At 42.2% G+C, this 22,365-nt stretch overlaps 1 protein-coding gene across 4 annotated transcripts; it reads right to left on the bottom strand.

Annotated features, from left to right (window-relative positions):
* Positions 1–4,888: 4,888 nt before the first annotated feature.
* On the bottom strand, positions 4,889–21,287 carry TLR5 (toll like receptor 5). Of its 4 annotated transcripts, XM_082048137.1 has the most exons (4): positions 21,168–21,227; positions 18,791–18,905; positions 13,107–13,163; positions 4,889–9,682 (listed from the first exon to the last, which is right to left on the bottom strand). In XM_082048137.1, the coding sequence occupies exon 4, from the start codon at positions 9,673–9,675 to the stop codon at positions 7,093–7,095; it is 2,583 nt and encodes an 860-aa protein (XP_081904263.1). In that variant the 5' UTR covers positions 9,676–9,682; positions 13,107–13,163; positions 18,791–18,905; positions 21,168–21,227; the 3' UTR covers positions 4,889–7,092. The 4 variants fall into 4 exon arrangements, with proteins under 4 accessions (XP_081904263.1, XP_081904262.1, XP_081904264.1 ...); XM_082048136.1 differs by lacking the exon at positions 18,791–18,905 and having other exon boundaries at positions 21,168–21,287; XM_082048138.1 differs by lacking the exons at positions 18,791–18,905; positions 21,168–21,227 and adding an exon at positions 15,254–15,372.
* Positions 21,288–22,365: the final 1,078 nt, after the last annotated feature.

Genomic DNA, 22,365 nt, shown 5'->3' with positions numbered 1-22,365 from the left:
CCAGGGATGTTTGGCAATGTGGAACTGGGGAGATTACAAAAAGCAGTAACAAAGCAGTTAAAATTTGAAATTAAAGAAGCTGGCACCGAGAACTGCAAGATGCAGTTGGAATGTTCTCACTTTGCAGCTTCAAGTCTGTTCTCCCTAGGAAAAGAGTGAGAAATTCAACGCCTGCTTTTCAGAGGTGTTGAATGTTTATGTCAGGAGGGCTGCAGATGGTAACACTCTTGAAACAAAGTAAGTGATTCGCCTTGGCATTCTCACCGTCACAAAAGGAAGGCTGGGTGCATGGGCCTGGGCTTTTCCTTTCTGATGAGCAGGTGTGGGAGTGAATTCCAGAACATCAGATCTTTGGCAAAAGGAGGTTATAGTTGGGATATGTTTGTGCGTTTCTTGTACTTCTGACCACTAATTGTCTCACTTTTTTTTTTTTTTTTTTCCCTTATGCACATCACATTCTTCGGCCCTATTGTTTTGAAGAAACATACCCAAATGGCTAATTGCAAAGCTTTTTCCTGATCGTTGATGGAATTCTAGTATCTTAAAGTTCTCAAAAGATAGTTCATGTGTTTAAAAATACTTTGCCTTCTCCCTGTTCTCCCTACTCCATTTCTGGCATTCCCACATGTGCATTTTCACATGTCCTTCACTGGTTTTCCCACTGTTCTTAATTTGCAAGCCCCATCAGAAATTCCAGACCATGTGGCTACCTGAAAAACTGTTCGCAGCTCCCAGAAAAATGCCCAGTGAATTCTCGTTCCTGTCCTGAATGGGGCCCAGATCATCCTCAAATCACTGGCACTCAAGTTGGCCACTCTCACTGAACCTTCAGCTACCTTCTCCTCCCTGTAAAAATGGTTCTGCCCCACAAGGGCAAACTGCTGGCATGTTAAGTGGAGACCTTACACTGTTAATTAGTTCTGGAGATAAACAGAAGACTTTAGTTTCCAAAGTAATAAAAATGTATGTTGTAAAACTCCTACAAAACAGAGCAAACAGAGTTAATAGCTTATCCTTTGTCAAACCTGAGTTCTCTTTCCAGTGCTGCTCCTGGTAAAAGGTGTGTAACTTCACTCTCTCTGCCTTTAAAGAACAGATAATAAAATGCACTTATCTTTATCAAGCACTTCTAGTTTCACTATTACAAGGTGCCACATGCACCAAATATTTGATATGGAGTCTAATCACAATGCTGAAATTACATTGCCTATTCCAATTTTAGGAACAGTGATAACAGACTTCGTGGCTTGAAGTACTTGGCTTTGGGTGGCAATGTGAAAAGCTTACATGTGTATGTGTAATCCTGATGCAAAAAGAACTTTGTCTGGTATGAGGTTTCTTGGTTTGCCCTGCTGCTCTCCATCACTGCCCTCCATGCAGCCTTGAGGCAGCCTGATAGTGCTGTTCTTATCCCGGGAAGCTTGCAAGAAGCAAGCACACAGGTGATCAGCCCAGTGCAATGACTGCTCATAAATCCATTTTTGCAAGAGGCTGGTGAACTGGTAAAGATAAAGACAGTCTAAACAGTATTTGGGACACACTAAATAAAGAGTGAAGCCTTTTTTGATAGTGATGTTTACATACCATATAATTGTTTTTATCACTGAAAATCCCAACTTCCTTTCTTTGAACGTAATGTCTAAACAGGAAAAAGCTAACCTTCCTGTTTGGAGAATTGTTAGTTTCAGAAGAAATATCTTTTTCTCTCTTACTTGCAGTTTTCAAAGATTTTATTTTTAATACAAATGGAAAAGACAAACAATAGGCTATCTGAAAGGAAGGAAAACTGCATGTCTGAAACAAACAGTCTGCTATGAACAGATAGTCTTTGTGCTATCAAATAACTCATGTCATACCTATATACTGCCTTTTTGCATATTGGAAAAGGAAATGTAGACTTATTTTTGGCAACCACTATGCTGTATGTACACAATGCAGAAAGCAAAGGTAAGGCTAGAAGGGGGAGAGAAGCCCCTTGTCAATCTTGGTGTCTACCTCTATGTCAATCTCTGCTGGATTGGCCCAACAGGAACACCTAGATGTGATGCCATGTTGACTAACAAGGCTAAATTTAAAATTTCTGGTACCTACTTGGCATTCAGCATTCCCTGTGTGTCTGTGCTCACAGGAGCCTTCTGAGTAAATCTCAGCTTCTAAATTTTGCTTTTGCAGCTCTTGTTTCATTGAAGGAAATACTGGTGGAGCAGCACCTGCAGTTCTGTTCCAGATACATGGAGTCTCTGATGGCTGCAGAACAGTGAGACTGGAGTTCAAGATGCTCAGCTCATCTTTGTGAGGGACAAAACAGAAAACAGGTAAACTATATATGAAAAGGTGCCTGTACCCCAAAGCAGAACAAGCTGTTTGGCATCTCAAAGGCATTTGATACCTTTTCAGAGACTGACAGCAGCCTAATGCAGTAACCACCAGAAGAGGTTTTGTAAGGACTACTGATATAAATTTGTCTGTATGGGAAGTCGTCATATCATCACTTCTCCTTCAGGTTATTTTATTGTAGTCAAGGCCATAGTTTTGCTGATCCTATTTATCAGCAACAATTACAAAATATTGAAGAATGAAGGACAGGTGTGATATTAAGAACCACCACCCAGAGCAGGCTGGGAAGGCCAGTCTGTCTTTTCTTCACCATCTTCCTCAAGATATTCTTTAATCAAGGCCTGACTAATTTACCTGTACTTCACAGTTAAGCCGAAATCCTGAAATATCTGGATTATTCCTTAGAGCCTTGGCTCTCGTATTCACAGATTGCATGAATATCCACCTTCTTATCATCATAGAGAAAGTGTAAAAGTGTGGTCTTATAGGGTCAAATATGAGACATTTCTAACTCTTCTAATGTTGTAGATTTGTTTGCACCAGTCTTCTGATTCAGGAGCCTTATTTCACACAACTATATGCTTGCTGTTAGCAGTATTGTATAGTGCAAAGAAACCTTGCAAATATTTGCTAGCGCTAGTCCTACTTTAAGTTAATCTGCTTACTGTACTAGGACATCATTTTTAATCATGTTTTTAGAGTCAGACTCTAAAGATTTATCTTGTTCCTCCTCTACCTTTGCTTGCTTCAGGTTTCTGCTTCTCATGGAACACAAGTCCGCTTTCGATGGCGACATGCTTGGCCAGCCATATATACCCCTCCTAACTTGGCTGATCTCTCAGATATGCATGTTCTGATTCTGCTCCATTTGCAGTATCTTTGCCACTCACTCTTGCACTCAGCTGTGCACTGCTCTTCATCTGGAAGTATTTTGCCAGGTATGGGCCTTACTTGGCGATTTAACTGGACTGCTGCTATTCACAGTTCCAGCAAGAGCAGAACATGTTAAAGCCATTGTAAAATAATCAGCACCACATGAAACTGAGAAGGTGGGATCCAATAATCTGAAACCCAGATGGTCTCTGGCAGCGAGTAGAAGAACTGTCACGCTGAAAAAGACCCAGAAGTCAGCAAATGAGCTGAGTTAATGATGTGACACAAGAAAAGGAAAGGCAGAGTGATTCTGAGCAACATATGTTGGAGTGTCACACTCAAGAGCTTGAACTCTCTGTATCATATCTGTGCTGGCGTTCTCCACAGAGGCAGGACAGCTATTGGAGTGGGAGCAATGATGGATACTAACTGTACATTAACAAGGTGAGAGACCTACCAGCATGTTGAACAGTCTCTCTGAGGAGGGATTAGCAACTGGGATTAGCAAATATAATTGGATAACACTTTCCTGAGAATGGTATGGATGTCAGATGGGATGAGGAGGAGAAGCCTAATTTCACTGTGTGTGAAATAATAATAATGTAAAATACGCAATAACATGTGGACATATCATTGTTGACTTCTGGTACCCTCCATAGGAATATGTTTCTAGAATCTGGGTTCTGGTCCGGAGTGCCTTGACTTCGAGTAGGAGCCCTTCAATCTCTGGACTTTGACAGGTTGGTCAGCTCTTGCTGTAGAACACCACTGCCTGCTTGACCAGTTAATGTTTATAACATATGTTGCAATGGTGGTGGTAGGCTTTTACTGTTAAATATCTGAGCTGATACCATGTGGCACTGAGTCACTGTCCTGTGATTATTCCCTGTGCTGCTACTGCAAATAAATTCACCAGCTTCCGTCTTAATAGCTTGCTTTAGAGCCAGTGTCACATTTCACACCCCATTCTGGACACTCTCCAACAAGTTAATGTCTTTCACTGAGGAAGGTGACTAAAACTGATGAGAGTATCCTTAACTAAAGAGCCATAAAATGCTAATAGACCGGTGATGTTCCCAGCAAACCTGAAGGGAATCTGATCAATAGTTATGAGGTTGAGGCTCAATTTATGGCCTTAATTCATCAAGCATAGTCATTCTCCATTTTTGTACAGGATGCTTTTGTGGTTCCTGCTGAGCAGGGGAGCATATAGTCTGCACAAGCCCTTTCTCAACAATTCCCCAGGCTTTGTCATTTAAGAAGAGGTGACTACAGAGGTGGTGGTCAGGGTCCTGTGATCTATTTGAAGTCAATTTTTCATTGTGTAGGACAGCACACCGGCTGGGAAGACTGAGAGTCTCAGGCTTAGAGTGCTTTCACAGTGAGTAAAAAATAAAGGTATTTTGGATCTCTTTAAAATTTCACATTGCAGTTATTCATACGCCTGCAAACCACTCCACAACCAGGAATGGTTCAGTAGCATGTTCTCCAAAATCCTTTTACTGCCCTTTGTAGACCCCTTGCAGTAGACTCTGTAAGGGACAGATGGGGGCTGGGCTACTTCTGTGTTTCTAAGCTGCCTCTGTGGTAGAAAGAAGTTTTCCCAGCTGCTCCTGACACATGTTTGATCTCTTTAAGTTTCCAAAATGCTATATAAGCATGGAAGCAGATAATGAAATTTCATCCAAAGGTTTTATTATGACCTTTATGTAAAAAGTCAGACCTTTTCAAAGGCTGAAGTAAATGCAAATTTTATGTAGCCACCTCCCACCACTGTCATAAGCATGAAGTACATAGAAACATTTAAAACAAAATCAGAAAGCCTTGGTTTAAAGCCATCTCAGTAATCTCTGTTCTGCTTGTCGTTCCTGCATACGTAGGTTACCTGAAGTAAGTTTTAAGTATCTGAAGCGATAGGAGTGACTAGCAAGAATACAATGAGGTCCTAACGGAAGAGGGGTCTCAGTTAACACTTGATCAAAAATATTTTGTGACATTCATTCAAATATAATTCCTTAAGCGTGCTTTTAAAATTCCCATCTCTTACACCATGTACAGATCCATAGACTAACAGCCTAGACCTGCACATGATCTTCATTGTACAGATTCATTCTTGCTTTGGCTATCTGTCAGTGATTTTTAACATGAAATACTCCCTGGTATAACCTCTGACTTTAAAGGATGCCTACACATATTTGCACTAGTTGGGGAAGAAAAAAAAGTTTGGACACTTTCAGATCAATGTAAGAGAGCTGAAATGCAGGTGGTGGCTTTTCTGGCAGCTCATGGGGTATGTGGGAAACCAGGGCTGCTGGTTGTTTTTCAGACCTCCCTCTGCAGCAGCATTTTGTCCCTAACGCCAGCAGCTGCAGCAGACGGATGCTGGAGGCGTTTGGGAAGCCCTGGCTGTCACCCGAGCCCACAGCGACACCCAGGGCTTCATCTACATCATCCAGGCCATTTTCTAATCTGCTCCGCTGTGCCTCCTGGAAAATTTTCCAATGTTTAGCCCTTTTCTGCTCTTGAGTGACTACACTGATTGAGAAAGAAGTAATATTTTCCTGTAGTAATTTTATCAATAGAAATACTGTATACTGCTACACTGACAGTAAATTAGATCAGCCACAGGCACATCTATATTCAAACAGATGCATTCACAGGAAGTGGGTTGTACTTCTTAATCTCCATCAAAATAGTTAAGATGGTAGTATTTGTTTGCAGCTAAGGTCAAGACAGCTTATAAACCTCCCATTCCTGCTTCCTCGCTACAGCGAAAAACTCACTGAGGCCATACTGAAATGATTTGGTAAGTTTTTGTTGAATAAATGTATAAACCGAGATGAACAGTACACAGAAGGAGTACGTCACCATCAAAATAATAGGTGCAGGTTTTATAACAGTGAACACTGAGTCACACCTATTTAAAATGACCCTGAACAACGCCCTGAAGACACATACCTGAACAAACAGTGGTAAAGTGATTAGAGAGGTAAGAGAGTACCACGCATTAATGATTCTAGAAAAATACTTAAATAGAAGCAGAAAAACACCCTTGATCAGGACCCAGGATGTACAGAGGACAACCCAAATTACACACCAATTGTCTGTACTTTCCACTCCCAGAACGTGAAAGCTGTCTGGCCATCGCTGGGCTACTGGCCATGTCACCAGTGTACAGCCCACGCAGCTGCTGAGGTAGTTTTCTTGTTTGCTTTTCAGATCAGAACTCAACTGCAAAAGCACCAGGCTGAAACAGCAGCAAATGAAGTAGACCCATGACCATAGTTTTACCACCAAACAGAGCAGTTGTGAAGGGGAAAGGTTCAAAGTTTGTACATTCCAGTTGAGAAGCTGAGGCTAACTGAGTAGAAAAAAAAAATAAATGAAATCTGTGTTACACCAATTTAAAGCATAAATGTGCAAAGCACTGGTTGTACTTTGAAACAGAGCATGAGCAGTTACAGAGTTCAGAAAGCACAGGAATACATAATCCATGAACCAACAGTTCACACATGAGAACACGCTTGCTCCCATAAAGTCCTGTGGGCTCTTTATAAAAAAAAAAACAACAAAGTCATCCTTCTCTAAGTGAAACAGACCTGTAAGTAAGTAGTACACTGAAAATCAGGACTAAAGTGTCTGAAGCTGAGCATCCAAAATATGAAGCATCTGTGATTCATTTAACTCTTCTGAAAATGAGTGTCATAGTCTATAAAAATTGCACTTACATACATTTTCTGGTTGCTTTCAAGCTGTTTCCATGTTTAGTAGGATTTATACTGAAATAGTTATCTTTCTACCTGAAAGACGATGCAAACTTCTATTTATTCTTGCCATTCCTGGCACAGCTGGAAATGGAATTTATAGAAGGCCCATACAGTGTCAATGTGAGACTGTTGTTACAGTCTGCAGCTCTATACCATTGTCCGCCTTCTGCACTTTTTTCTCCTTCAGAATTCGACAAGAAAGATTATTTAAAAACCAGCCTACATCTTGATAATCTTCAGGCCATCGCAAATATTGGCTCCTTTGTAAAAAGTTCCGAATTGGTTTGTGTTTCATCAGTTGATATTGAGAAAGTGATCCAGCCACTACCATAATGAGGACATCTTTCAGATCAGAAAAGTACCTGCTTTGGGCAAAATTAAAGGCTTCCACACACCACCCGTCTTTGAGAAACTGCCTGGTCACAATGCAAATTGTCTTCCTGCTGTTCGAAATGGCATCACGAATATTGTTGATATGTTCTTCCCCAGGTAAGAAATCTCTTTCCTCAAAGCACAAGGTAAATCTGTTTTTATCAAAATACTGTGAATCCAGATGCTTTATCAAGGAATTCTGGACCCATTCAAAGTCATTTTTGCTGTAACACAAATATGCATCATATCTGTATTCACTTTTATCTGCTGCTTGTGGATGCCTGTCTATAATTTTTTCTGTGATAGTTTTATACCAGACAAAACAAATCCCTCGGCAGCGAGTAAAAATGATGACTGCTGTCAGAAACATTAGAAGAGTGACAGAGGTGAAGACAAATAGTGAGAACCTGAGCATCTGGTGGAGTTCATCTTCATCGCAATCATCATATGTCAGAAAGGACAGTGGTACCCCTGCAAATGCAGGTGGGTATACACAGTACCTGTCAGCTTCTGAGCCAGCCAGGGTTACATTGGTTTCATTTAGCCACACTAGTAGATTCTTTAAAGTACAATCACAGACATACTTATTATGTGTTATATCCAGAATACTCAAAGTCATAAAGACTTCAGGCTCAGGGGATAAAAGCTGATTTCCAGTTAAGTTTAGGTTGGTTAGGCTTTGTGGAAAAATCCCAGGAGAAAGATGAGACAATAGGTTGGAAGCTAGATTAAGCCTTTTTAGAGATGTTAGACCTCTAAAAATCTCCTGTGGAAGAGCACTGAGGTAGTTGTTATTCAGATGTAGAACCTGAAGTTTTGACAGTGCCCCGAACACATCCAAACATACACCTCTCTCCCACACAAGCTGTAACATATTTTCGCCTAGATCCATATAGATTAACTGACTGTTTTCTATAACATTTTCACTCTTCACACAGTAAGAGAAGCGATTCTGTTTTAAGAAGATATACTGCACATCTGGAACTTGGAAAAGAATATACAGGTCACCCATGTTTGCCAACCAATTTCGTTCTAAGTCAAGGTGTGTTGTTGCTATTGCTGTGCCAGCTACAGACATTAGTTTATTATCACCTAAAAAGACAGAGGTCACATGTGGAAAGGAAGGGAGTTTTTTAATGGCATTGTCTCGGAGATCAATTATTTTCAGGCTTACTAACTTACTGAATGAATTTTTACCAATCATCCCGATATGATTTTGCTGTAAATCAATATACAGTATACTGCGTAGACCCTGAAAAGTATAATCATACAACTCGCCTAAAAGATTACTTGACAGATTGAGCACTTTTAGGTTTCCCAAGCCAAAAAATGCTTGCCTTTGGATTTGATTTATCTTGTTTTTGAAAAGGTTCAGAAATGCCAGATTACCAAGGCTTTGAAAGATTAAAGAATTGAGAGAGAAAATGTAACCATTTGAAATATCAAGCAAATGAAGACCACTTCTTGCTAGCCCTGCAAATGTATTATTATCTGGATTTTTTAAGTTATTAAAGCCAAAACCCGAACCCATTATATGAGGGCCAAATATTAAAGAACCAATTTGAGTACCTTTAATGGCTGCACAGAAATATTGGACTTTCTCTGTGCTCCAGCCATTCCCACTAAGGTCTAGTGAGTCAAATGTAATATTTCTGAAGGGATTTTGGCATTTAGCCCAGACCGTTTCATCCGTCTTGTACAATTCATTAGAACTGAGGCTAAAAAACATGAAGTGTTTTCCTCGGAAGCTGGTAAGATTGCTTTCACACAGGTTGGATATCGTGTTGAATTTCAGGTTCACAGTTTTTAAGACTGTTAGATTATAAAATAAGGGATGAGGATGAAGTTTAGTGATTTGGTTCCCTGAAAGATCCACTTCTTCTAACGAGCTCAAATCTTGAAAGTAGCGGTCCTCCAGGATGGAATCTCCCAGGTTGTTCTGAAACAGACGGAGTACACTCAGATGTTGCAAGCCTACAAAAGCATCAAGATCCAGCTGAAGAATGTTATTGAATCCCAAGTCTAAGACACGAAGGTTTGGCAGGTTCCTGAAAGCTCCTTTTCCTATGGTAACAGGATAGACATACTGCGCCCCAATTTCCAACAACAACAAGTGCTCCAGCAGTGGAAAGGAAGTTGCAGTCACTTGTCTGATATAGTTGAAAGCTAGCAAAAGCTTCACTGTGTCCTTTGGCACAAGTGGAATATCTGTGAGGTTGCAGAAATGATACAGGGAGACTTGGGCTTCTGAATAACAGCTTCTAGATGCACATATATCACTAGCTAGTGATATTCCAATGACAAGTACTAGCTGTTGACGTAACATCACGAGTCTATGTGAAAAAAGTGAAAATAGTAAGCATTAATTCTGGAGTTGGCAGTAAGCTGTAGAGCATGTTTTTAACAGTTGTACAATAAAAGACTGACGTCACACTAAAACTGACTAGTGATTTGAGATTTATCCTTTCTCTGGAGTACCTTTATGTACATTCAGGGTGGCACCAAAACCCCACTAGGTAAGCATGAAAATCTTGGCCTAGCTATTTAAATTACATCATGGGACTGATAATGCTGTTGTATTAGCTTAATTCCTTAATCAGTTATCCAAACAGTTGAAACAGTTTGGATTACCGAAGTAAGGTGCAGTCATCCAGTCATCTCAACCAAGGAGGCAAACGCTGCTCTTTCCCTGAGCGCTCTCCTGGTAAGAGCAATCTTGCTATTTGGAGTTCAGATTGCTGTCACATAGAAGTCCCTAACAGCCATGAATTTTTAAAAGAAGGATCTCTTTTGGGGGTCCTTGAGCCTCAGATTAACCATGTAATGTGAAATTGTTCTTGAAAGGGTTGTAAAATAGTTTTGCAAGTATAGGCAGGAACAAGGCTAACAGTGAAGGAAAAGAAAAAAACGCAGCATCCTGAAACTGTGCTGCAAGATTTCATGTTTTGTGAAAAACTGCATTTCCTGAACTGTAAATTCCTCAGACAAAAAGGTGCATAACATAATTTATGCAGCTCACTGATGAACCCATTCATTAATTTATTCCCACTCTGGATTTCCCTTGCATTATGCCATCTGTCTGCCTGTCTCTATCTGAGACAAAGACCTCTTCAGAGCAAGGAATTTCTTTTTTATTGAGCATAGTAAAAAACCAGAGCAAATTATTAGCCCTAAAGTGGTTGTTTATGTACTGTAGTTTAAAAAAAAAACCAAACTAACTAAGATTGTAACCATCTGCCTCTCCTTTTAAAAAAACATTTATTGAAATGAAATGACAGCCCAATGGAAGAATTTTTTGTGACCTCCCACTCAATCTGCTTAAAAATCAGAAAGCGTAAATTCTTGCAGAACCAAAGCCCCGATAGCCATCTAACAACTGCAAAGTAAATCTACTTCAGGGAGGAAACAAGTTGGGCTTTGAGCCAGTAATTTAAGCCACTAATTACTATTATGATTTGAGCACACTGCTGCTTTAAAGCAGAAGTACAAAATGCTATTCAGAACATTGCACTTGAACTAAAATCATCTTATGCTTGTTGTCATCCTACAAAGTGATTTCTGGGAAACGAAAAAGCATGTCAGTAGAAACCATTATGATATTCCCATTGCAAATGCCAAGGGAAAGAGCTGGCCATTTTTTAGACTATCTGCTAAATAGGAAGAACAAGGATGTTGTAGTACCATTGAATCTCATAACTGACACAATCTCACTGCACTTAACATTTTCAGTGATGTTCTCAAAGTCATCTGATTATACTAAAACTTTAATTTGTAACAACTGTGACTAACATGGGGAGTCTCCAAGCACATACATGGAAACTTAAAATACTACTCCTGTCATTTTTTAAGACAATTTCATGGTCTTGGAACATGATCTGATTCTTGAAAGTAAAAAATATTATTAATATAGGATTGGGTGCTAAATTCTGAAGTCCTGGCATTCAAATTTCATTCACATTTTGTCTCATTAAGGAATTTAGGATGTGCTGCAAAGAAAAGCAAATCACAGGTACTGAGTATCAAAATTCTGGTAAGAGGTTTTAACTGAATCTATGGGGAATAAATCCTAGGACTAGAAAATCATAGTGTTTTCTACCCTCTTCTTTGACCTAGCACGCACTGTTAAAAGGGGACTTTATAAACAGTAAACTGTATAATGTTTGTCTTTATGACCACAAAGTGGTGTAGGTTATTAAAAAAAAAAAGAACTAAACATAGAGCAGGTTGAGATCTTGTTTACTTTTTACTCTTCTGTCTGCTTGAACCATGGAAACAAACGACCACATTTCCCTTTTATTATTTGTTAACTATCACTATTACTTGTTGACACCATAATATAAGATGTTTAGCACAAATGGTTTCAAATTACATTTATCTTTCAGATTCCATTTCCATTCCTTGTTGTTTGCCCAAATGCAATGGCTGGATTTTCACATATGGGCAAAATGACAGCATCATCAAAAGCAGTGACAAATAGAAACTACTTTGGAAGTCAAAATTTAATAGACATGTATCAGCTTAACCACAAGAAAAAGCTCAAAATGTTTAGAGCGGAAAAACTGGAAAATGTTGGAGTTTTTTAATTAAAAAAATATTTTTATTATTGGAAAATAAGAAAATGGTGAAATATTTCTCGCCATCTTTGCTTTTATACTTATCTGCTTTTCTGCATTCTTGTAAGTTAAAGAAACCTCTAATAATCTCTTAACAGTTGTTACAGTCCGCCTCCACTCTGGTTTATTGACATGGAACATTCGTAAACTCTTTGCTCCCTCAGTTTTTTTCTGTGTAAGTTACTACATTTTCCCCCAAATCGTGGCCCTCCATGAGCAAGAGGAGGATGCTGACAGTAAGTAATGCCTCTTACTGCTCTCATGAGAACACCAAACATTTTTAATTTAACAGAATCCCCTGTGTAGCATTCATACAATGCTTCACCATTGTACATTAACACGTAAAACCTTCTGGGAAGAATATTCTTCCCACAAAATGACCATCATCCCGTTAAGTTACATGCCTGGGCATGGAGGTGAAGTGATACGTAAATGCTTCATTTGTTACTGGAAACTGGAGCTATAAAGCTTAGAGAACCAGAGCTCAGCATGTGAGATTTTGTTTCGTTTACTGCATTGATGTTGGGCTAAGAGGTAAAGGGAAAACGTAGGAGGGGAGGAAAAATGCAGCAAATACTTTTGGGGTGGAATATCCTAAGCTGCTATGTTTCCGAGCAATTAAAAGAACTTTTACAATGCAGGGTGGATATCCTACCTGGAGGTAAAGGCAGCAGGCAAGTGCATACAGAATGCAAATGGTCTCAGCGTCCTTGGGAAGTGTGAGTCTGGATCAGGGAAGGCTGATGCAGATGCTTTGAGTAGTCTGGAACTGACCTACACTATTGTACTATCTTTTTTTTTTTTTTTAAACTCAGTTTTGTTAATTTGGATTTAAATCACCCAGAGACCTTCACTGCACAGCAAAAAGGGAACTGGTGGTTCCTGAGAGTGGATGCTGTAGTGGTGTCTGTCTCAGCACAGCTGTGCACACTTTGGGACATCCACAGAGGCTGACGCTGAGCAGTGCCTGAAGCATAGCTGAAGAGGAGGGCTAAGACCGTCTCCTTTTTGATGTAGAAAAGCCAGAAAAGAAGTTAGAGTAACAACTGTCTGATGGAGAGTTAGCAAGCACTTGCCATTCCCCTTTCCACACCCCCAACGAAAACACACTGGAGTCCACATATAAAAAGAATGGGTTACATACCCTATTTTTGTCCTTGCTGGTGGCTGAGATCGTTTGCTTGCTTTTTAAGAGAGTGACCTGAAAGGAAAATTTTGGTTTCAGAAGTGGTTTTGTGTAGCATTCAGCAGCATGTTGACTCTCTTCAGCAGCCTCCCCTGCTTCCGTCACATAACCCTGGGTCAAATATGAACCAGCACACCCCAGTGGGAGTGAACAGACCCATCCCGTATGTGCTTGTGAAAATGAGCAGTGGACCTAAATGGTTCTCAGTTGTCAGCCAGAGGTTTTGGGGAACCAAGCAGCAGAGGCGTTGGCTATCTGGGTGGACTCTAGAGAAGACCAGTCTGATATAATCATCAATGAGATTTACAGAGTTTAAAAATATTTTTAATAACCTATTGCACTGACCATTCCCTCCTAAGGACAACTTTCCTAGACAACTCAGTCAGCCAGAGGAATTGTGTGCCCACCACAAGCACAGACTGCTGAAAGTAATTCCACAAAGATGAAGTCCTGTGATCAAGAATACCGATCATTTAGGTGTTCGCGATGTGGTCAGTGGAGAAAAAGGTAAAGACAGAGGTAAAGCTGGTAAATTTTCCATTATCTGCACCAAAAAACAAAGCAAAACCCCAAGATGTAAATATTTTGCTCATGCTAATTTTCACAAAAACAATTCAGGCTTTTTTTCTGTAAGTCACTGAATCACAGATGAGTAGGGTATATATATAATAAAGGTAGCAGTATCTTTTGATGAGTGTGTGAGAATCTCATCTCTAATTGCTGCAAGCCTGCTTTAGAAATAAGGATTAAGGGATAAACATTAAGCCTACTGCCAAGTTGGAAGTTTTTTTTCTCCCTTTAGCTCCATAACTAAGGGCCTTGCTGTTTGGACAGCAAGACATGAGAGCTCACTTGGAGCCTGCACGAGTGCTGCGGGTGCCCTTATGTCTTTCTATGAAACACCACTAGTTGTCACCAGTAGCACAAAAACTCTTCAGAGAAAGGGAAGAAAGAAAGAGGATTAAACAAATTCAGGGTGTATTTCTTGCCTGGAAAATCAAAGCATCGTCCTCTTTTCTCCCCTATATACCCAAAACCATTAGGTACTGAAGAGACAAAGACCGTCTTAATTGTCCCTTTTTTTTTTTTTTTTCTGTAGTGAGAAGTATTTGTGTATATAATTACACTGATTTAACTTAGAATTTTATATGCACAGTGCTTTCATCATCAGTGTACAACTTTTCTTGTGAATGTTTTGAAAATATATTTAAACCAACTTCTATATGTATATGTCCAGAGTCCAGCTAACTGAACAGAGACTGTTTTGTATTCACCTAACCTAAACTACACTGAGTTTGCAGCAATGTTTATGAATAAATTTCTAGATACACTGGTGCCACACTTCTGCTTTCTGGTAAATTCTAAGATTTGAAATAATTCTCTGGTTTCAAATCTAATCACCAGTAGGTATTTCTGTGTAGAAAACAATATAATTTCAAATGTTTTGCTTCTGATTCTTAGATACTAATACAAATACATTCTTGCTGACTTCTGTCCCTCTCCTGCATTCACCAGAGTAGCTCTCCTGCCTGACAAGGATTGATACGTTTACATTTGTGACAGAATGAACTGGGGGTCCTGCCCATATACAGCTTCTGAATTCTGCTTGAAGTACTTAATGTTCTTAGTATTAATTTGTTCTGGCATACTGTCCCGGACCAGAAACAACAGTCAGTTTTTCAGTCCTTTGGGACAAGGGATTAGCCAATTCCTAGAAGAGTTAGTTAACCCCAGATCTTTCTGCCAGAACCTGTCAAAGTGCAGCATTCACAAACAGTATTAATAAAGAAATCAGCTGTAGGTACAAAGCAAGTGGGCATGAACGAGCCACTGGGAAAGGGAAACAGCAGGAAGAGTTTGGAACCTTTGGGTGAGGTCATTTTTGCTTAGTTTCAGGTTAACTCTCACTCGGTATAGATAATCTCAGCTGGAAGGACTGAGATTTCAAATGGCTCTTGATTCAGTCCATGAGTTGTGGAACAAGGTTCCCAACAAAGTCAAATAAATCCTTACTTCTCTCCCCCTTCCTTTTTCAAACCTAGTTTTCTTTTGAGAACAAATGTTAGGAAAATGTTCATGTCCTGATAGTATTAAAGTTAAAATACCTGATCTTTGTACATCTGTAACCAATCTTTGGCCATGTTGCATGTAAGATGCTTGCAATGGCTCCAGGAAAGGGGTTATGGCAGATACAGCAGTCCACTACCACTCAGCCATGGTGACAGGACAAAGCTGAGCTGTAAGATACAACAAAACACACACAGAGCTTTATGGGAGTTAGGCCTGAAACGGTCTCTCACGGTTTAGCAGCGTGGGACTGCTGAGCCAGCTCATTAGTGCTGGAGGAGAGTATGTGAGACACTGCTTCTGACCTGAGACTTGAAATGTAAATCAATGATTTCAGTTCCCATCTCCCTCTCCTTTTCTTCAGTCCCTTTCTCTTTTCCCTAGACTTTGACTTAGGCATGGACCAAGTGCACCAGCATATAAAGGGAGTCTAGCTCCTACATTAGTATGACCACTGCATCTGTCCTCTTTCCACATTGCTCTTTAGTGTGGATATAAAGGTAGGACTTAAGCTATCTGCCTGGGGAATTTTGGATGTTAGCTGCCCAATCAGAAAAGTAATTCCCAACCAAAGACCCAGAGTGAGGACTAGAAAACAAGCACGAACCTAACGCAGCCCTTGCATAATGATATGGCCCATCCCTGGTACATGACTAGTGCAGCTCCTGCCTTATTTGGATTGCATTGACCCTTCTGTGGAAACACTCAAACAGAAGGAAGACAACTTGGGAGTAAGGGGGTGAAAGGAAGAAAATAACAAGCACTGCAAACAATGGAAACTTGTCTGTCATTTATATGTCATGGGGTTAAGACATTCTCTAAAGTATCTGGGTCAAAGCTATTGAGGCTGGAGGCTGTAACTTTGGAAACTGGTACCTCAAAGTGGAAGGTGATGCTAAAAGAAGAACTGAGGAGTTAACTATATATCCCCAATTCTGCATAAACAAGGGGAATACTGACTGGATGCAACATTATGGCAGAAGAGTGTACTAACAAAGGGAAGCAGAGGACAGTTACTAATTCTGTACTCAAAACTAGGCTCTAAAGATGAAGTCTTGTGATGGATTTTAGCTAAACCAGCATTTTGGATTAAACAACCACAGTCAAGCAACCAGTGTTACACTCCAAAGTAATTCAAGAAGTTTATCTTACAATACCTGCTCAGCAAAAAAATCCTCACAACTCTTGCATTCTTGTTTGCATAGCCAAGCTTCTGCAGTAGAGATACAACATACTGTTACCTAACATATGTGCTTACAGCCTCGTGATTAAAGCCATTTCCTTGAAGGAGAACCAGACAAGCTTCTCAGACTGAGGAAGGTTGAATACTCAGGTCTTCCACTTCCTTTAATGGTCTAACTGGGTCATAATATCAGAGACCTCTCATTTCCGTGGCTAAAGCATGCAAGAAAATGTCCATGGCTGGTATGCCTTGCACTAAACCCAAAGCCGCAGCTTTGCTGGAAGTGTTCCATGCAGGCTCCATGGAGGGTCGTGTTCTTAACATCCATCTCCACAACATCTGCAATCACTGTGCGAGGTTCCTCAGCCTGGGGTGCTCCTTTGCAATGGCTTGCACATGCTGGGAGCAGCAGCACAAATGGGGGTGCTGTGTGGGTTTATGACTGAAGGAAGGGCCTGCTGGATCAGCTTCTGGGGACTTGGCTGCCTAAAATCTACTGAAATTCACCTGAACAGACAAATGTGTCTCAATTTCAGTCTTCAGTTCTTGGGTCTCTTCCTGCGATCCAAATTAAAGAGCCTCTTTGTTCAGTTTTCCCTATCTATGCACATGTCACAATTCTGTAGGCAACTGAGAGTAATTTCTACCTCTTGGAGAAAGTGCAGAACAAGTAAAATACCCTTGTCTATTTCCCTGATATCGTTAGTCTTTTCTTCACTCTCAGCAACAATTATGGCATGTTTCCCAGGGGCTGGTGATACACACTGACCATGAAGTACTATTTGTATTTTGTGCTTGGTAAAAATTTTCAGAAAAAAACCCCAAAGACCTTCAAAGAGCACATTTTTCTGTTACTCGGACAGTCAGCCTACAGACAGGGAGTTTGTTTGTAATATTTATCTAGGCCATTAAAGAGATCTTAAAAGATATATCACAAACAGTAAGCCTTTGTTCTTAGACTGGCCAGATAAAGGCCAACTGCTATTGTGAAAATTTGTATTGCTGCTGTTATCTGATTAGATCAAATCTACTTACTGAAACAGAAATACAACTCCAAGCTTTTGTCCAGGCTCTAAGCCATCATAATATATGCATTTGTGCTCATAAAAAGCTGTGCAGTGTAAACAAACTTTTCTTCATGGGGCCAGTCTAGCTGATTGCAATCTAAAAAAAAAAAAAATTTCATTAATCAGATGATTAATGAATGTGTCCCTTCCCACCCCATCAGCCTCTCCCTTAAATTGTTAGGATGCTTACCTCCAATACAGCATTTTGTGACTTAAAATTGGGAAGCATGTTATAAGGCAAGTGAGTTCTGTGACAGTTCCTAGCATAGACGGGGAAAACCTAACACAATAAGGCATTTCATGACTTGATAGAGCAGAAGGACCATGAAAAACAGCCACTAGTTTGGATAATCAGAAGCTACCTATGGGATGTAATTATCTAGTTCCTGTTCATTACCTAGATTTATTTGGTTTGACATCCCCTCAGATTATATAATGAGATGCAACACACACACTTCAAATACAGTGTAATTCCTCTATTCTCATTATAACAGTTCTTGAAAAGCAAGTCTCCAGAAGGATGGGGAAATAAACTTAAAAGTATAGACTAAAATACACTCTGAGCTATTTCTCTGGGGAACAGGAGTAAACTGGACGGGCACAGGGAAGGTGCTGTAAGCCCAGACTCTAGCTCCTGGCCCCACTCAGTTGTTTTTAGCCCCTGGCACTGTTCTGAGTGTCTCCCTCCTGAGCAGAGCCAGCTGGCTCTCTTCCCTGCCTGAGCAGCCAGCTGGGCTGGTTTTTCCAGTGAAGTGCCCCAACACTGGGCACTGGTCCATCTGCCAGCCCCAGCAGCCAGACTCCTCTGCCCCTGTGTCTCAGAGGGAAGGGTGAGGGCAGAGAGCACCTCAGCTAGGATTGAGCAGAGGACCAACAAATTGTCTTATGCTCTTCCAGGTCCTATGGAAATGAACTTCTCGAGCCTTCAGTGAAGATTCCTGAGACTGTTTCCCAGGAGAGACGCTCATTCAAAGCTGCACAAACCACTTGTGGGCAGTCACAGTCACCACTCAGGTACTCTTGCCTCACACCCTGAGTCCATGTTCACTCTTTTTTGCTTTGAAAACTGTCATGGGATAACTGCTTGTTCTAGACTAGACGCCACTCCGGGGAAGTAGTGTTTCCGTCCTGTTAGTTTCCCTTCCCTCTTAGCTATCATTTTGGACTGTCTTTTTCACAAAGTGGATTTAGCCCAGGGACAAAAGGTCCCTTTTTGTGCTCACAAGATAATTAGAAGCAGCCAGGATTAAAACTCTCACCTGGAAAATATCAAAGTGATAATAGGAAAAGGACTCTCAAGAATGACAGCCTAGTTTTTAACTTACAGGAGGTCAGCTTTCACAGATGTGACAGAAATTCTTGAGGAAGCAGCAGTAAGCGGAGAAGCAGCACTCAGACTATAACTCCTCAGGTCACAAGCAGAGCTCCATACAGCCTTCCCTGCAAAGCTAACCTTTTTATAAAGCTCATCAGCACTATCATACCAGTGAAACAGTGGTCAGGCATAAAACAGTGGTGATGGTTCAGTAGCTGAAATAGGCAAAGATGACTAAATGGCTAGCTGGAAGGGAAATGGCATGGTTGCCACACCTGCACTCCTGAGACCCAACCTGAGCATGTTACTTATTAAGGAATTATTTAAAAAGTGTGGAGACAGGTGCCTAAACATTTAGAGAAAAACGGTAAAATTGATAACAAAGAGATGTTTTTTGCATCATGTTTTAAGAAAAGCAATCAAAAGACAACAAGCTGCAAATGCCCAGTGACAGAATAACCATAAATGTAGTACAAAAGTGAGACAGTCAGTCAATCAGCCCAGCATTTAACTGAAGTTAGAAACCTGCTCCACTCTTTCCTGGAATGGAGACATTGAAAGGATACCTTCCAAATCTCTTTGAAAAAGGCTTTAGATCAGAATAAGTTTGTTGGTGGAGGAGAAAAATTACACTCACAAATATCGTTGACCTAACTGTACTGCAGAACCTGTTGTGCAAAGTAGACCTAACAGGTGAAGAAGGTAGAAAAGCAGCTGGTAGCCTTTCTGAAACAGTTCCTGTGTGAGGCTGTTGGTCAGTCAGCTGTTTCATTGATGCACAGGATGGTAGGCCAGTCCTCGGGGTCACCTGCATGTCCATCCCAGGTTGAGTGCTTATCTACGGGTTATCCTTATACCAGATGGTCCCAACCTGACCAAGATACCTAGCTGTCACACAGGCTAACCTGCATGAAAGGCTTTAAAGTGGGAAGCAGGAGACCAAATTACGTACTCCATGCAGAGCATGTAAAAAGATATGTGCCTGATTTCTGAATCCATAAAAGACCAGCAGTCTGACACCTAGAGACTGCCACAACAGAAATCCCTGTGCAGGGTATCCTTTAAATTCTGTCCCAGACCAGCTCTTTCTGGAGAGAAAGCTAGCAGTGTCTTCATTTAGCATTTTAATCTATCACATGAAACAGATACACTCCATTCTATTTTCTGCACAATGCAATACCAAACCCTTTCATCTCACAAATATCCATTAACTGTGGAAGCACTGGTTATTTTGGACTGGAAGGCACTCTCCTCTTCTGCTGTTACAGCTTTTCCAACTGATGTTCACGGTTCACTAAATCAAAGATATGTTTCAGCCTAATGAGGGGCTGGGGGATACTTTGCATGGAGGCCAAGTGAGGGGAGATCTGCTCTGAGCAGTTTCCACATTCTGACTGTGCACATGTTCAACCCAGAAACTACCCCTGGAGAACAGCCTCGAGGCCCTTCTTGCCCTCACCTCTAGTTTCTGCCTCTTACCATCTCAATCAACTTCTAGTAGTTTTTGCACAGTGACGCAGCTTCAAAAGGAAGCTGAAGAGTCAGTGCCAAAACGAGTCTGTTGCCAATTGGGAGGAAAGACGGAAAGACGTATGTCTCATTTGCCTTCAGGCAGACAACGCAGTTGAATGAGCTCTCCCATGACCTGGGTGAAAGCTTCTATCCATGAACCACTGAATTAAAGGTGTACAGTAACAGTTCACCACTCCTTTTAAAAATAATTTGGTTGCCACTGGTGCATTTTGCACTGGGTCTGAGCTAGAAGTGTCTCTACATCAAAACACGGATGCAATGTGGCCAGATTAGACACTGACTGATCAGACCTGTCAGACTGAGGCACTGTCAGGTGTCTGCAGAAACAAAACATTTTGTTTGGGAATACCGAAGGGAGGGCTGGGGAACTCCGCTGACACCCACAGGCTGGACTCTTCCAGCATCAGGCGCAGGTGAGGCTGTGCCTAATCCAGTCCTACCTCAGGGCCTTCTGCCCTTTTCGGAATTTTGTACCCTACGTATCTCTTTTTCCCTTAAAATGCGCATAACAATCCCTGTCTGCCCTGGAAGAAAAAGGAAAGCCAAATAACATACTGCTTTGAAAAATGCGAAGTGCAACCGAGGTGCCAAAATTTTTTCCTAAGGGTGGATAACATGTCCTATTTCGTAGTGGCTCAAGGAGGGAAGGCTGAGGGTGGCAAGGGACGGAGAAGCCTGATGCTTACACAACGGCAGGCTGCGAAGCACCTGCATGAAGCTACCGCACCGTCCCCGCCTGCTGCCCGCTCCCCGCCCGCCGGCCCCGCTCCGCACCCTGGTGTGCCCCGGGACACGCCGCCGCGGGACCCGCCGAGCACCGGGGGCCGGCACCGCCTCACGCCGCCCGCGCTCACCTCCGCCGGCACGGCCCGCGCCGCCACCGCACCGGCCCGACCCGCGGGGCTGAGCCCGGCCCGCCCCGGGGCGGAGCGGCCGTTAACGGAAACGCGGCGCGCGGCGGCCCTGCCGTAACGGCCGCGGGGCCGGGACACCCGCACCCGAGCCGGCGGCTCCGCGGGGCCTGAGGAGCGGTCCCCCCGTCCCCTACGCGCACCGGCCGGGGGACGTGAGGAAGCTCGGCCCACGCTCGGGCCGTGTGACATGGCGGGGGTGCTGAGCACTGTCAGGCCCTGGGCATCGCGGCTTTCCCGTTGCAGGAGCCCGCCTCAGAGCGGCGGAACGAGATGCTGCAGAGGGGGATCTGGGGGTTCTGGTCGACGGCAAGTTGAACATGAGCCAACAGTGTGCCCTGGCAGCCAAGAGGGCAACTGTGTCCTGGGTGCACCAAGCACAGCATTGCCAGCCGGGCAGGGAGGTGATTGCCCTGCTCTGCTCTGCACTGGTGCGGCCTCACCTGTGCTGTGTGCAGGTCTGGGTGTCACAGGATAAAAAAAGATCTAAAGCTACTGGACAGTATCCAGAAGAGAGCTACGAAGTTGGTGAAGGTTTTAGAGGGGAAGGTGTATGAGGAGTGGCTAAAGTTACTGGTTCAGACTGGAGGAGACTGAGGGGAGCCCTCATGGTGGCTACAGCTTCCTCACAAAGGGAGGAGCAGGGGCAGGTGCTGAGCTCTTCTCTCTGGTTCTGATGGAACTTGAGGGAATGGCAGGAAGATGTGCCAGGGTAGGTTTAGGTTGGACACTAGGAAAAGGTTCTTCACCCAGAGGGTGGTGGACACTGGAACAGGCTCCCCAGGGAGGTGTCACGGCCCGAAGCCTGACAGTGTTCAAGAAGAGACTGGACAACACCCTCAGACACATGGTGTAAATTTTGGGGTTGTCCTGTGCAGGGACAGGAGTTGGACTCGATGATCCTTGTGGGTCCCTTCCAACTCAGGACATTCTATGGCTTTCACAACAGCAAAAAAACAGAATTGGGCTTAAGCTACTCACACACGCAATGCCATGGTACAGAAGGGGCAGCACAGCACAGGTGGGGTGCTGCAGGGGTAAATAATAGTGGGAAATGGTGATGGTGTGGATATGGAATGGGAAAAAAAAATCTAAAAGAAGAAAGGTAGAGACGTAAAGTCATCCGTGAAGAAATACTGGC

The sequence above is a fragment of the Streptopelia decaocto genome (assembly GCF_964273445.1).
Source record: "Streptopelia decaocto genome assembly, chromosome: 3".
NCBI classification, from domain to species: Eukaryota; Metazoa; Chordata; class Aves; order Columbiformes; family Columbidae; genus Streptopelia; species Streptopelia decaocto.
The sequence above is the reverse complement of the archived record's forward strand: the minus strand, read 5'-3'. Positions and strand labels throughout refer to the sequence as shown.

What these genes read in the sequence shown, in the direction of transcription:
- TLR5 (XM_082048135.1), bottom strand. Translation starts at nt 12,646, where the DNA reads ATGCACTTGCCTGCTGCCTTTACCTCCAG. An exon ending in CCTGCTGCCTTTACCTCCAG is followed by an intron (nt 9,683 to 12,617) that starts GTAGGATATCCA and finishes TTTTTCACATAG; the next exon opens with ACTCGTGATGTTACGTCAAC.